The following is a 16,436-nucleotide window of genomic DNA, read 5'->3' as shown; positions in this document are numbered from 1 at the left end:
GCGGCCTCGAGATTACTTTAAGGTGTGAGCTTCTGGAGGACGTCCAGCTACAATTCCTAGACGTGCATTTGTCTTTGGAATGAATAAAGATTAGTGGGCATACTCTCGTACGTCTTCAAAGCCGCCTTAAATTTCAGTTAAGGGCACCCAAACTAGTTGAAAGTGGAATTGCACTTTCGGTGTTGGAGTCGAACGTTCTAAAGCCTTGCCTGCATAACATTTAAGGCAGTTATCAGGTGCAGACCCCAAGCATACCTCAGCAGGTTTGACAGAGCGCTTAATGCACAAGGGTGTCCATAAACTAAAAAAAAATGTGAATTCAACAGCAGATTCCAGGGAGGATGGTCGTGCAGCGGAAAGGAACCGGACTGCTGCGATGCTGTACATGCATCGTATGTCACATGGCCTGGAGAGCGTTGCGGGACCATACGGAGTTAGGGTGCTTTTTCTGCTCCAATATTGCTTCGCCAGATTTGCAAAGTGCTGAAAGGAAGCTGTGCGGACAGAGGGCTGGCACTGATTGCAATGTTAAGCATTCGTCACCGTTCGTTAGCCGGAGCACAGTTTTTATTTACTCTTCGCGTTCTTCATATTTCGACGTAAATATTTATTTATGTATGTATGTATGTTACCATGCAGCTGCTTCAATTTATTGGGGCTCTTAGAGCACTAGGCAGCTTCGAAATACTTATGCGTACATCACTCGGAAGTGCGCGGTGCACACCGAAAGCATTTTAGTGAGCGCTGATCTGCTGTTCCAAACACGAGCATTTGTTTGATGGCGCAATGATAAGCTGATCGAAGAAATGGTGGAGGCGTTTCACAAAAAATTATAAAGTCAAGTGTATCAGCGATGTTTGTGTGGCACTACATTAAAATGAATTGTTTCCCTATCGAAGGCGATTACTTAGGTTGTTGCTGGGTTTTTGGGTGTGTGAGAATGTTTGTTTGGTTTCCTGTGCAAAGCAAGGTGTAGGTGACGCTTTGGGCACGAGTTAGTTGTTATAGTATGTATGTGTTGCCTTGTATGTGTAATAAGAATCATTTGCCAGACCCCCACGTTGTGTGTCACCTCTTCTGCCTTCCGTGTGTTCAAGCGCTCTCTAACGATGGCCTTACGCTCATAAAAAAATTCGGTGCTTGTTTAGCAAAACAAAAAAAGACGCCCAGAATACCGGCGTCAAGAGGTCTACACTCGTCTAAAACAGAGCCATGTTTATCTGATACTCATTCAAACCTGCTTTACTTTGCTTCTAACCAGAGTATCACGGCACCAGTGGTGAAATAAATGTAGACTATCCCAGCACTCGCACAACTTTAAGCGACATCTTTTTGGTCGCCTGCAATGAGTCTGGCTATCCAAACGTCGACTACAACGGTCCTACCTTGTTGGGTGAGCAGTATGTTTTATTTATTTATTTACAAGTAAATGCTAGCCTGGCGTGCTAGGCTTTGGGCGGTCTGGGTGGTGCAAAATGAATGAATAGGTGGTAACATAGAAGAACGAAAATACACATAGATACAGGAAATACACAAATACAGGAAATAACGCTTTCAAGAAACAAAAAACCAAGCAACCTCACACTAACGCGTAATACTTGAAGGTAGCGAAGCTCTACGCAACATTACGACAATCACGACGGCTTAAGTCTATGATTGCAGCAGATTTGCTTCTTTTTCGCTGCCGCGGCGACCTTCACTCCACCGTTGTTCCTATAAGCGTGCGATTCCTTAATTTTTTTGGGTGATAAATGGACACCACCTTGGAGGGGCGCATGCTATGACATGTCTCTTGTACCGAGCAAGTGTTGCCACGACTACGGCGAACGCTGATTTGTTATTTGGCCAATATTGGCAAATCTTTCCAAGTGGGTGTACTCGTTTTTGGCCAATCATGGCCAATCGTACTTAGTGGGTGTGCTCGGCATTCTTGGCCAGTCTTGCTAGTGGGTATGCTCGGCATTTTTTTTGCTATTTTTTATTGCGGACTCTAAAAATAACGAATGGGTAAACGGCTTAAGTCGCTGTCAAAAAATCATCATATATTCGCGAAGTTCTCAAGATAATAACTTCGCTACAGTTTCTTGTTTCCACCGTTGCTTTCTGCTTTTTAAGCAAACTGAAAACGCATACTTACCCCTTTACCCCGTGTTCCGTCTACGAAGGCTGCTCTCGACCCCAAACAAACACAAAAGATGGCGCCCGAGTCAGCGCGAGCACGGCCTTCATTCAGCCCATCATTGGGAGAAGAAAGAATCTGCACGTTGCGCTGCTAAGCCAAGTCACCAAGGTGAGCTGAGTGACTAATTCGGCTGTGTGGGTCAATGTATGAGGTATAAAACTCGAACGAAGAGCTGATTCCATGGCTCTCGTGTTAAATTTGCGATTGTGTGACTTCTTTCTGACTCATTTTTATTTACTGGTAAGTTGAAAACTTTCCTCCTTCATCTAAGTTGGAAAACCGTATGGCAAAAAGACGGAGGGTGCTGATTAGTAAGATTTAGCACTCAGTTTGTCCCAGGCTTGGGCAACGCCAAGCCCTGGAAAGGAAAGAGTTATATTCCTAGCAAGTGGCTAATCAATGGAAACGACTAATTTATCCACTTTCAAACAATTCTCTTGAAGGCATCACTCTGACAAAGCAAACATATTCAAGAGAGCGTAGCACCCTAGTTAAGGTATACTAGGTGGTGCACTTAAATAGCGAGTGGGTTCGGGAGTGCATATTTAATTTTAACATGTTTACAGGCATCTTAGACATAGCTTTAAGCAACAGAAACATTTTTGCACGAATGCTCTACTGCGCTACATCTTTCAAAGTCATTCATTCCGCTCTGATGACCTTCACCGCTGCGCTCAAGCTGAGGATTTCTGGTCGCTTCGTTTGCTCGGAGCCCTGCCGCTGCGTTAGGCGAGAGTGAAACAAGTGATTCGTTTGCGCCTTATCGCCCAGCGGTGGCTGGGATGTCTTTGCGGGTGGTTTAGCGCAAGCGAAGAACCTGACTACGCGAGAGTTTGACGACGGATGTATGAAAGCGTTGGCTGAACTGAGTTTAGAGGAACTTGCGCTGCTGAGCACGAGGTCGCGGGTTCGTTTCCCGGCCGCGGCGGCCGCTTTTCTGATGGAGGCGAAAAGCAAAAACGCCCGTGTGTCCGAGATTTCGGCGCACGTTAAAGATCCCCAGGTGGTCAAAATTAATCCGGAGCCCTCCACTACGGCGCGCCTCATCGCCTGCGTTGCGTCGGCGCGTTAAACCCTACAATCAATCAATCAATCAATCAGTTTAGAGGAGCGAAGGCTAGAGGAACGCAATGCTCGCACACTAAAGCGCTACTCGGCCGCGGCTTTGCCGCCGCTTGGTTCGTCACTCTGGCCGTAGATGGCGCGCTGGCTGGGCTGTCTGTGCGTTTCCTTAACCGCAAGCGGAAGAATTAATCCAATAATCGCGTAGATATAGCTAGACGGAACACTGCGAAATCTCAAAGAAAGACGTTTTCACAAAGCACTATGTGCATAATCACTGCTTTCGCTCGTAATAACTAGGTTAATGAGTGTTAAACCTGAGCTGTCTTTTTTATAGCATACAATAGCATCTACGACACTGACATTGTGTTTCGAGGAAAAGTATAAAAATCTTATTTCACTTTCATTCCTTTTAATTTACTTTGTTACTTTTAATTCGCTTGGTCATCTCTTTTAATTAACAGCGTCATTCTCTCACGCTCAACCAGGATTATGTTCGCTCTAACTGCCTATATCCCGCCAGAGGCGTCCAGGGACTTTTTAGCACGACACGTGCTAACTGCCGGTTTATTATTGTAACAATGTTCTGCTCCAGCAGTTCTTTTTCCGGTTTGTCAGAAATTACACATCATGGGGCGCAGCCATCCGCTAACTCTTCGTTCAATATGCTCACTCACATCCAAGCATGGCCGCTTGGACGTTAGCAGCCGCTCTAGGTAATCAAACAGTCGCTGCCGTGTACCAACTATTAGAGAGTTTTAGCTGACCGTTTTTGACGGTCCGCTCCGCTCCGATAGCAAGCGGGAGCACCATTGCGCATGCGTGGCACGCTAGCGCGCTACCGGCGATACCGGAGCGGGGCCCCGCTCCGCTAACCAGGGCCTTTTAGCGGACCGTCGCGGCAGCTTACGCTACCGGGCGGAATTCCAACATGGCTGCCCCCGCAATGCGAGCGCGCTCCGGCGAACTTCGTTTCTTCAGTTGAAACACGATCTATGGAGCCGCGAAAGCGCTTCCGAATAAGCAATGGTGCCACACACCTCAAAGATCTTTAGAACGGAAGTGAAAAACGTCGACCGAAGCGCGGGGCTGCTTCTATGCAGCGCCGAGAAAGACAGCCTTGGCTTGGCTATTGCAAAGTTTATCGGCTTGTTTATTGTGATTTAGAAAAATTATACCATGTCAGCGACTACATTATACAAAAAAAGGTTAAATGAGGCCACGAAACACGGTATTTTGCTTTGTTTAAGCGACCAAATACAAATTCTTATGTTTCCATTAGGTTGAAGTTTTGGTTTACAGGCGCACGCGGAACGACCAGTCACGGGAATCATTCCCCGTCGAGGGAGATACGGTTATCGCTTAGCTAAAAGCCTTTCGGCTGCTGACGCTCCGGCTGTGCTGAGCGGGACGTCGGGAGCATAGCGGAACGTCACAAACGGTCAGCTAAAACTCTCTATTAACAACCAGCGGCGCATAAACTCGTAGCCCGCAACCCGCGATTACACGGAGCAGTTTGACAGAACGATGACGAGGCAGCTTTTTTTTACGACGCACTACGCAGCAGACAAACGGTGACGCGGCAGCGGCGTGGGCCGAGCAGCGCTCGCTCTGCGTGCGTCTGACAAGCGGTGCCGCCAACAGCGCTCCCGGCGACCAAAGCATCCTGAGTAACAGCGTGGCCTCTTACTCAGGATGTAATCATGTCACAGGGAATCGTGTCACGGTTGTCGCGCCCGCGCAGATGAAAGCTATCTGAAACCCAGTGTCATATCATTGTTACCGACAGGTGTATTGCATCCAGGACGCGGGACGCTACTCGAGTGCTCTAGACAAGTGTGTTGTGGTCTGTATGTTCTGCAATACATCTACATGTGCCGAATTCAAACATTTCCTTTGGGATTTCTCCTTCTGCTCCCAACATCGCCCGGAAATCATTACATGTTTCGACGCACTCAGAACTCCAGTAGACCATCATTTTATGGAGAAATCGCCGCTGCACATGACTGGGGTATTTTCCATAAAAAGTGGCGTAGCACCTGGGGTATACCTTGTTCCCCGCAAAGCTGCCACGCTCTTCTAAAAGACGCTGCGTTTCAGTTTTCTTGATTTACCCAATCGTTTTCACAATTTCAAGAAATCATTTTCACAGTTTTTTTATTCGCGTTTCCGTGGTTTGTTTCGGAGTATTTTATTATATTCACTGTGTGAAGTAAATGTTTATTGCATAAATAAAGTTTTCCAAGTTTACATGTGTAATTTGTCATTTTTAATATTTTGTGTTTCTTGTTTTCAAGATTCCGTTCGACCAATTTTCTCCATTTCAGCTATAATGACTATTACCGGCGTTCATTGTGGCACTTACGCATTTTCGTGCATATGCAACGCGTTACGCAGTTGGCAACTTTTAACGATTTCTTTATTCGCGTTTCTGTCGTTCCGTTCAGCGTTTCGTTATTGTAGGCTTTGTTTCGTGGGAAGCTGTATACTGTAGGCCCATAATTTGGGGATACAGACAAAAATTCCCGTCTCTGTTTCAACTGAGAGCTATCGTATTGATTGTACGAAGTGAAAACCTTATTTGATGTACACGTTGCTTGTGGGGCTTTTGTTATTTTTCAGAGGTATAGGCCAATTTGCATAAATTGGCAAGACGTGTAGGCCAATTTGCATAAATTTCGGCAATAATGGGTTTGTTGCCTCTTTTTTGGAGATTTGTTAGTCTGAACGGATAGTTTTTATGTGTCTGCAGACGTGTGTGGATTTTGTTGTTTTAGTGGTATGTATATTACCTGTGTAGTCGTCCGTTTCTTACCATTCGTGATATTGAATTTAAAGTACTCTGAAATAAATTATTCTTTTTGCGCGTTTTGGACGCGGTTGTTTGGTCACAAAGTTTTACTAAGTGCCTTCAATACGTTGTTTTGTTGCTTCACGCGGCAGGTGAACTTTGAGGGAAGACGGGCCGTGGGTGTGACGTTTACAAGGTTAGGCCACGTGGTGAACGTGTCGGCACGGCGCGAGGTGATCCTGTCGGCGGGAGCCTATGGATCTGCGCAGATGCTCATGCTGTCCGGCGTGGGACCGAATGAACACCTCGAACGATTGCAGGTCCGCCCTATGAGGCACGCTTTGCGTTGATTTTCACAAGCTGCAGTAGATGTTCGAAAGCCTAAAATGCCCAATCAAGTGAAACTTGCATGCGACGAGGAGTTCGTACCTGCGTAGTAGCTTTGCATTTATGAAACTTTGTTTGTGCTGGATGGGTTGTGAACAAAACTCGTATATGAGCGCACGGTAAATGCCAAAATCCCAACGAAAGGCTACGACGACGAGGAATGTAGATTGGAGTTAAATGTAGATTGCTGTTAAGTACACATTTTTTAATTGAGCAATTTATTTCTACAGATATAGACACCTATAGAAATATTTTCGCCATAATTACGATGCGAGGAACCGATACATCTGGTCAGTTCATTTGTAACTAGGAGTGATCATGTTTTAACGCTTATTACAGGAAATGAATGACTGGGAAGAGGGGTAATAATCAGGAGCGGTACAAGGCAGACGTCACGAACGGTACAGGAGATTCTCTGGAGAAAGCCACGAGTGGGTCCAGCCACCGTCTAACAAGTTATACCGAGGCGTTGGATTTCCTCCAGTCAACGCTCTAATCCCTCGGCTCATTATCCGTCCTGCACAGTCATAGCCAGCAAAATACAGGTAAAGGGGAGTCCGCGCAAAAGGCGTCGAAGGAAGCTCAGCTGGCGGATGCTGTTCGGGTCTTAGGATTATAGGCGAGAGGGGGTTCAGAGGCCTCTCTTTCATGACCATAATTCAGACACAGCTCGAGCTCAGTTGGCGTGCTCCCAGGCCGTTGAACCCGTGGCAAGCGCGCCGAAGCAGCATTTCCTCCACCCCCGGAAAGCTGTGTAAAAGTGGTTGGCTGTATGAAGTCATCTCTACAATGATCCTGTATGCGAATGGTAGCCGCTAGACGCTATGCCCTTCTTAGTAATCAGCCGTAATCAGTTGTAGTGGATGGGGCATTGTAGGTAGAATTGTTTCCGGGTTTAGAACTTCTGATTGTCCACTTCATTTGATGTGTGATCACGTGAACATTTGAGGTATTTGTAGTCCAGATGTGTTCCTTTCTAATAATTTTCATTTCTGAGTTAAGCGCTGGGCCGTCGTTTCGCCTTTTGCCGTCCTTGTTTAATTGTCGTTGTTTTCATACCATGAATTTAAACCAGGTGGTTCAGCCTTCCATCCTTGTGTAACCAGGCGGTTGCATAGAAGTCTTTGTATTGACAGCGCACGAAAATTGGTAGTAGTGTAAGATTCTACATCAAAGTAATTAAAACACGCGCGGAAAATGATACTCATAGGTACATTCTAAATTACGGGAATCGAACGATACTGCCGTTAGTTACTCATATTTGTGCAGTCACAAAATCTCGCAAGCTTGCGTTGGTGCTACACGACAAAAAATGCTTACACATAATATACCCTTGCATTGCGGAGAGTAAAAACAGGCTAAACACCCAGTGCACACTCACATTTCTTAAACGGGATACAACCAACAATGTATAAAAGCGGTGAATGGTGCTCTCCGCAAAAAAGTGGAATTTTCAAGCCGCCACACTGTATAGGGGGGATTTCCCGTACAAGCCAGGCCAAGCCTGTCCGTCCTTTTTGAGGTGGCAACTGTCACCAATGTAATACCATGGTACGCCCATGTACCTAATACTCGAAGTGCTCTATTACAGCTCAAATCGTTTCTAGCCTGTAACTACTGTTTCCAACCAAAATACGTTTATACCTCAACAGGACGGAACTTCTACAGCACATGCCACACCGCGCGCAATTTTCGAACTCTCAGAAATGGGGGTGGTAGTGTGGACTCTCTCAGACGGGTCGGAACCCTCACTGCACTCGTGATGTTTCGTAAAGGTTTCTGGCGCAATTAACAAAATGATGATGCTTTCGTCATCTACCATCATGGCGACCTTTACGGCCAAACTTGCCTGATACATTGATGTACTTAGAGACCGGGATCCGGAACGGAATTTATCTCAAAGCCGTGTGTAGAGTGCCGTCCGACAGTGTCTTCAGCACTGTACTATATCGACATCTACCAGGGTTTTGTAACAAAATTGTAACGAAATTTCGTAACCTAACCTTAACATACCATAAAGTGACCTAGCGCGATCAAAGAAATCATTTAAAACACCGAAACTAACCTAAGACATAAAAATTATAGTTCAATTTAAAGATGAAAAAAAAAAACCGAGGCAAGAGCCGTTTTGAACCTCCGCCCTTGGGATCAACAAGCTAAGACGGATCCTCTGCACGACAGACGCTTAGGCAGTTGCTAACCAAGTCTTAAATATTCGAATGTCGCCGCACGGCACTCTAGGCATGCCTGCAGCGATCAGCTAGAGTGCCGTCGGACGGCACTCTAGACACTGCGTTATCTCAACGCTCTAGCCGAGGGAACGTCTTGCACACGGTGATGATGATTATGTACAACCTGGTGAAAGAACACTGCCGCATGAGCTAGTGCTGATGAATATGTAAAAATGAAGACGAATTGAGAGTTATTCTCCGGAGTCCTGCCACAGAGTGTACCTGGTAACAATCGCTAACGGAATGGCAACGAACGCTCACGATATTGCCTCCTTTAAAGGGGCCAAGAATACAAAATACAAGTTTGGCTCATCAAAAAGACCGCTTTGTCCCGAGAAGAATGATGCCAAATTTGTGGCAAACAACCGAGATATTAAAGAGAAGGTATGCAGAACTAGAAGTGGCGCGTTTGTAGTCGCGACTTCTCTATGACGTCACGTAATCCTGTTTGTGCTATTAGTGGCCGCAGACGTAAACCACTGCCAAGAAATTTGACAGGGCGGCTATAGTGGGTTTCATAGTTTTGTGCGATTTTGTCACTTGAAAGCCAACGTGCAGCGAGCATACACTGATAAAATGTCTAATTGCTGGCCCATGTTACGCGACTCCTGCCTGTATTGCGTCACTTTGGCGGGAAATTTCTAAGTTTTCCAGTGCTTCTTCCGTCTTTTCGGTTAAAAAAAACGTCTAGGATGGTGCTGAGTGAGGTACCAAGGGCGAGTTATTTAAAAGTATGTAAATTTGCATTGTCATCATGACCCCATTAGGCCTTTAAACCTATACAATGAACGTTTTAGTCATAACAAAGACCACCACTAATCATTTTTCTTGGACTCGATAGCGTCGCGATATTGCTTATATCTACTACTCAAACATTTCAAAGGTGCTGAGAACTTGAACACGTCACAACGCCTGGTGCTTCATTGGTGCTTCATTGGTGATTTTCACCCGAAGAAAAGTAAAATCAAAGTAAACATATGCTATTGCACTTGGATTCGCAGTGCTCGAAACGTTTTTCACTTTCACGCCATTATCAGAACACGGTGCAAGCCTGCCTCAAGCTAAAAAAAACGAAACAAAACGAAACTTGGTATGAAGGAGAGCTCAGAAATCTCAAGGTCTGCTGTTATGGGGGGCTTGCTCAGGCTGCAAAAAAAGCCTCCCAGACACCGTTAAGTAAGCGCTTCTTTTATGAACACAATTGGGTGTTTTTAATACCTGAAGAGCCAGCACCTGATGTGGAGGTAACAAGTACGACGTGCTTAAATGAGAAAGATCATGTTTGGTACATAGATATTTCCTCACTATACGACTGCTAGTTTCTGAGGAACATCAATTGTAACGCCTCTTAGCAGACTTGAATTTTACTCTTATTACTCGTGGTCATGCAACCTTGAAGAAGAATAGTTTGATTTTGACACTGAATGGTCGCCTGAATACTCCTTGCAGATACCTGTAATAGCTGATCTCCCTGTGGGGCAGAATCTCCAGGATCACGCGGTTCTGTTCCCGGGATTTCCCATCGGCACAAGCACTGCTGTGCAATTAAAGCCCTTCAGCTTGGATGATGTAGTGCAGTACGCCAAGAACAGGAGCGGTAAGACCACATCATGACATTAGAAATCAGAAAACATGAAAGTGGAATCGGTTGAGTTTTGGGAAGGTAAAAATTCTCGCATCATTAATTTTGTAATAAACCTGTTCATTAGGTCGTTAAAAGTAGCCTAAAACACCTTTCCGCGGCGACAGCTCATGACCTGTGAGAAAACGCCACCTTCTACGAGATAAAAAAATGAGATGATGACAGACTATTCCTGTAATCTCAGTCAACTTATGTGTCTAGAGCATTTTATTGCATAAGTGGACAAGTTAGGTTCGTTCGTTGCGGTGGTATTTACAACAGTTCAATTTAGAACCTACACCGACATAATAAACATCCCTAACAGTGGCGACGTACAATATAATTGCGGCAGTACTACAGGCAATGTTGTTGAATCAGCAGGCTGAACACATAAAATGTTCAAACAAGTCATCCTACTGTGTGAAATTTCACGAGTAAAAGTGTTGCATGAGAGCTGGTACGAGTAGTTGGCATGATGATCAGTAGTAATTGGTGTTTTCTCCTTATTTTTGTTTGGAACCCCGTACAGGACAACTGTCAGTTCCAGCTGGTAACGAGGCCTTGCTTTTTTTGAGCACCGATTATGCGCCAAGACCCGACCTTCCAGACATCGAAGTAATCCTGATGTCAATCCTGCCCGCAAGCCAGGTGGCCAGATCAATGTGGCAAGGCATGGGATTCCGTGCAGAGGTAGGGTCACAAATAGCCTACAATAAAGTCAAGAAGCCTTATAACTAAGAAGCCTTATGAGAAGCCTAAACCTGGATGGCCGTGCGTTATTGTAGCTGTCATTGTCTTGTGACGGATGTATGGTGCTGCTTGTCTGCATGAAAAAAAAAGAATTGGATTTTTTGTTTTGTTTTGTTTTGTTTGGTTCGTGTAATATCGTTTGTACCATCCAAAATCTATTGGTGTACATTCTTGTTTCTTTCAGCTTCCTTGTAAAATTGTGCAGGTGCTTATATTAGAATCCGCAACAAATATGTGGGTCTCTTTAGCAAATCGCACGCACCTGTACGTGTGACAATTCGGTATTGACCGTATAGTACCCACCGAAGCCGCAAAGTACCACCGCGGTGCTCTTGGCCGGCGCGTTAGTGCCGGTTGCGAAAAGACGAAAGTAGAGGCGAGCAACGGTCTTTGAATGCGGAAAATCCGCACAGGCATTTCGGTTCGAGAAGCCTGCCATTCGGCCAATTTTGTTGTGGCGCTCCCCCGCGAACCCGCGGTTCCCTGCAGTTGTGACCCCGTGGGGTAGGCCTAAAAATGGCCTACCCCAGCAAACCTCCCACCTCTGTCCCGCTTTCACCTCACAGAAGCTGACACCCACGGGACCACGCAGCACAATAGCTCCTTCTGCATACGTACTAATGAGAGACGCCCAGGTTTGATTAGCCCATGTAGAAGCCGTATTCCACCTCTCCATGCGACATCAGACACTTATTGGTTCCACTACCGCCTTTGCAATCTGTGTCATTAGGTGGCTTAATAGGTGGTCTAGTCCATCGCAGCGTATTGGTGTGCCGCCGCGTACAAGCACATAAAGTGATATCTTTATCAACCGCAACCAAGGCGTCTAAGAGCGTGCTGCTTCAGCCCCCTGCTCACCCCCGAAGACCTTGTACATCGCCGCACTTTACCAGCTGCTCAACAGCATGGAGCTGGTCAACTCAAAGTTTATTCGAACGGTGCGCTCTTGAGCTGTCTTTCTGCAGCGTTTGCGGATGTCCAACTACTTCGTCGTAGCTGCAACAGGAGTCTTGACCCTCGATTGCCCCGACCAGCCTGCTGATGGAGTCTACTACGCGAATTCCCAATCGGTCACCGTCCACTCTTCCCCCAAGTGTCCTCGACCGTGGCGGATCGACCAGCTCGCCGCTTTTGTCGACGTTCTTCTGACGTCCCCTCATGGGAAGTGCGGCTGCTTCTCTAATTTTAACTCATGACCACACTTTTTATAGAATAACTGCCCAGTTAACGCGCGGCCTCGCTGCTGACTTTGCGTACATAATCTACGTCCTCTTCGTGAATCCCGTTGCAAAGGCCCCGGGAAGGTTTCCAACAATTTCGAGAATCTAAACTTTAGTCAACGCGAAGATATAAATCCTAAAGACTTCCTGGATCAACACACCTCGGAACAAGGAATTCTTCGTTTGTTCTGTACCGCCCGTACCATAAAAATATGCCAGCACTCACTGCATTACGACAGTTGAACGAGTTTCTGGGAGCTGGACGACACTCACGATTCCCACCCAGAAGAAGGGGAAGAGAACAACGCAACGCCTCCCGCTGGGCATCTCAGAAGAACAAAATGGAAGGCAGCCTCGACGGCAATGTGAGTTGGGCAAAGGCGGCATCTCAGGGTAATACAGCACACAAAGAAACATGAACGAAGAGAAATGATTCCCAACCCGTTGCAGACGACGAAATAACTCACCTTCGACAAACACTTGAAATGATTCTAAAAGAAAACAGGCTGCTCAAAGAAGAAATTACTACACTGAAGCGTAATCAGACAACTGCAGCTAAGGTAACTTCCCGTATCCCCTCTCCACCAACTGCCAACATCGTGTGCGCCTCCGAAAACGTCCGTCCTCCGATTTAAAGCAGAGCCGCGGTGGTTCCTCAGCGCACCGCCTAACAGCAAGTCCTCTTGAATCTGGAAAAATTCCTTGTAGGCCAAGTCAACAAAATTGGCAGCATGGTTACGGCCTTAGCCGACATCTTCACTAAGCAGCAGGAAGCCTGGGGCACCAAATTTGCTGCAATAGAAGACACCATCACGCGTATGCAACAGATTACATCCAGCGCGGGCCCACAAAGGACAACAAAAAGGGACATGCGTCCCTCTAATCTTGTATTGGATGGACCCAAGAATTCTGAGTCTACTGGCAACCGTCATAGCGCAGAGCCGCAATGCAACATATCGAATTTGGCAATGGAACTGTCGAGCTTTCCAAAACAAACGAGAGAATTAGCAACAATGCATCAACCTGCTCACACCTAACAACCCTTCAAGAAGCTAATGGCCAGGCGAAGCATCTGGGATTTAGCCCATACAGTTCCACTCCCTCGGTGGCGTACAGTAAAAAGGATATGGAAGTTACAACCCTCATTCGAAGTAACATCCCGGTAATCCAGCATTCAACGAACATCGGGGAACCAGAAAATGTGTTAACTGAAATTATTTCTGGGCGGAAACAAGGCGGAGATAGTAACTTTGTTTTAAACGTATATAGCAGCCCCAGTAAGCCACACTCCTTCTCCAAGCTTCCCAGGAAAACTATGGACCTAGCCAAACGTCAACCTGTGGTTGTCCTTGGTGACTGTAATTACTCACACCCGGCGTGGGGATACCCCAGAGAGGTAAAGAAAAAAAGAATATTATGGGAAGATGCGCAGTCATTAAGATTGACCCTGCTCACTGACCCTGCATACCCCCCAAGGCTGGGTAACAGCGTCAGAGGGGACACCACCCCGGACCTCACTTTCACAAAAAATATCAAGGAGGCCATCTGGAAGAACACGCGTAGAAACCTCGGAAGTGTTCATTACATAATGAAAACGATAATCCAGACGGAACCAGCTGAATCAATTGGCAGACGGCATATGATTACCAAGTTGGGCCCATTCCGCAAATTACGAGAAGAAAATGTCGAACTAAATGGGCAGAGAACGAAGACTTGGATGCGTGGATTTCGGAGCTACAAAGCCATGTTGACCTGGCCACACAGGTTTTAGCCGAAGAAGCAGACGTATGGCGGGCTGACTCCAGACTTCTTCACATGTGGGAAGATAAAGCCAGCATCCAGGCGCTGCTCCACAAGCAGATACTAAATCGCCCCCTTCACAGGAGACTAGCAAGGCTCAATCGGGAATTTGAAGCACATTCTAACTCACGAATCGGCATCGGCATATTGTATGTGTTTCGTCGTTTCTTTCTTCATCCTGTGCTAAAGTTCACTAGAGGTATGAGTTCATTATTGTATGCGACCGCATGGATTGCCAAATGGGAAAAGTGAGCACGTGGAGTGCCTTGAGAAGCCTCCTAGACCCAAACGGGGGTAAAATGGTACAACAAAATAACCTGCTCGCTCTCCTACATGCATATGGCGGTGATCAGCAGCAACTTTTGCAAACTATTGAGGACCTATACATTAAAGAGGGATACCCCTTGCCGTTGCCTGAATACACTGGGTCTGAAAACACCGAACTCGACAGGCCTCTAAGGGAGGCTGAAATCCGAGTTGCACTAACAAACCTCCGGTTCAAATTGGCGCCTGGTCCAGATGGAGCCACGAATAAACTGCTGACTAACATTGACGATTGTTCTATAGCCGCCCTCACACGGTACATGAAGCAGTGCTTAAAACGAGGGCAAATACCACCGGCCTGGAAAAGAGCGAAGGCCTCCATGATACCGAAACCGGGCAAGGAACAAAACTTTGAGAACTTACGACCTATTTATCTCACGTCTTGCCTGGGCAAGCTTCTGGAACACATGATGCTAAATACGTTGTACAAGCACATGGAGACAAATACTTGTTTCCTCACATGATGCTGGGTTTGAGGCCGAAGCTTTCCACGCAAGATGTTATGCTGCAGTTAAAACACCAGAATTGAAAAAATGCGCTAACAGGACGGGACTGAGGGAAGGAAATAAAAAAACGGCGCAGACTAGCAAACTGAGTTTATTGACCACAGCATATATACTACCACTTATCGGCACGTGGGCAATCAACAAGGAAAGATAAAACACACATCACTAAACGCACAGGCCGCCACATGTCGGTCAATAGTCCAGGAACGCGATTTCTTTGGTCGATAGGGATATCGACGCAACGCTTATGCAATTATCACCCGCATGCGCAATTTCTCGTGCTTCTATAATCTCCCGCGTGAGCGAGTCACGGCTCTCGGCAATCACCTCGGTTTTGTTAAACAAGGGGTAGCAATTTCTACAATCACGGCAATGAATAGCTAGATGCCCATTGTTAGAGTTCCGGACGTTATTTCTAGTTCTCGTAGCCTATCGTTAATGCATCTGCTGGTTTGGCCGATGTATAATTTTTTACAAAAAAGAGGAATCTTGTACACTACTCCTTCGATGCAGTCCACAAACATGGTGCCGTGCCTAGTGCGACAGTCACTCTCCTTCTTGGGTCCGCAATTAATCTTCCGACAAAGCTTGGACAGCTTGTCAGGCGCTGAAAAGGCTACTTTGCCGCCGGTGCGCATGGCAATCCGTTTCAAGTTGTGGCTTAGCTTATGGATGTAGAGGATCACTGCGGTTCTTTGTTTGCGTGCAGGATCCGCCGTACCAGCTGTGCACGTGACACCACGCGCTGCCAGCTTAGCCTCCTTGAGTGCCTTTTCTGCCACCGCCACAACAAGGTGTGAGGGGTAACCTGCCTCGGATAACCGCTCTGCCTGAGCAGTTAGGCTTGCCGTCATCTTGTGCGGACAAGATTTGGAGAGGGCGTTTTTAATGCACAGGGAGGCGATGCCTCTCTTCACCAGTTTCGAGTGGGCCGACCCAAACGGGAGGAGCGGTTAATTTGCCCGAGGGGCATAGGACCAACAAACATGATTGCTGGCTAATTGTAGATCCAAGTCTAAAAAACGAATGTGGGCATCGTGGGGTAATTCGCTAGTGATACCTAAGGGCTGGAGGTGATTACGAAAAAGCGCAATGGCTCGCTCAGCGGGGTTTGTGCAACTGGGGCCAGGAGGGACTACAATCAAGAGGTAGTCATCTACGTACCTGAACACTTTAAGCACATTCGTGTCAGCAAGGCATTCGTCAATTTCTCTTCCAAATGTGCGAGGAATAGGTCACTTGATATAGGCGCTAAGCAAAAGCCCATGCAAACTCCGTTCCTTTGTATGAAAGTTTCATTTGTTTGTTTTAAACAAACAAATGTGCATTTTAGGTACATGGACAGAAGTTCTAAAAAACTCCCGGCCGTCGTCCCTGCATTATTTAAAAAGGCAACCCCCCAATGTTGGTCCATACATTCCCGTACGCAGGAAAGCAGAGCGTCGTGGGGTAAAGAGTAGTAGAGGTCTTTTATGTAAATTGAGCAGGCAAAGAGGCCCCTGTCGGAGTTAAGTTTAAGAAAATCAGTAATAGGTGTAGAGTTTTTAACCTGAAACGGGTCG

At 46.4% G+C, this 16,436-nt stretch overlaps 1 protein-coding gene across 1 annotated transcript in view; it reads left to right on the top strand.

The window, feature by feature from the left end:
- Positions 1-16,436, top strand: part of LOC144167170 (4-pyridoxate dehydrogenase-like) — a 51,155-nt gene that overhangs the window by 18,968 nt on the left and 15,751 nt on the right. The window contains exons 4-8 of the mRNA XM_077696526.1: positions 1,262-1,393; positions 2,166-2,290; positions 6,188-6,355; positions 10,103-10,250; positions 10,804-10,964. Coding sequence (XP_077552652.1) covers positions 1,262-1,393; positions 2,166-2,290; positions 6,188-6,355; positions 10,103-10,250; positions 10,804-10,964 — 734 coding nt within the window. The remainder of the gene's footprint in view (positions 1-1,261; positions 1,394-2,165; positions 2,291-6,187; positions 6,356-10,102; positions 10,251-10,803; positions 10,965-16,436) is intronic.

The sequence above is a fragment of the Haemaphysalis longicornis genome, unplaced genomic scaffold (assembly GCF_048455015.1).
Source record: "Haemaphysalis longicornis isolate Haplotype H1 unplaced genomic scaffold, Haemaphysalis longicornis Haplotype H1 scaffold_2, whole genome shotgun sequence".
NCBI lineage: Eukaryota > Metazoa > Arthropoda > Arachnida > Ixodida > Ixodidae > Haemaphysalis > Haemaphysalis longicornis.
Note: the sequence above shows the minus strand (reverse complement) of the source record. Positions and strands in the feature narration are given on the sequence as shown.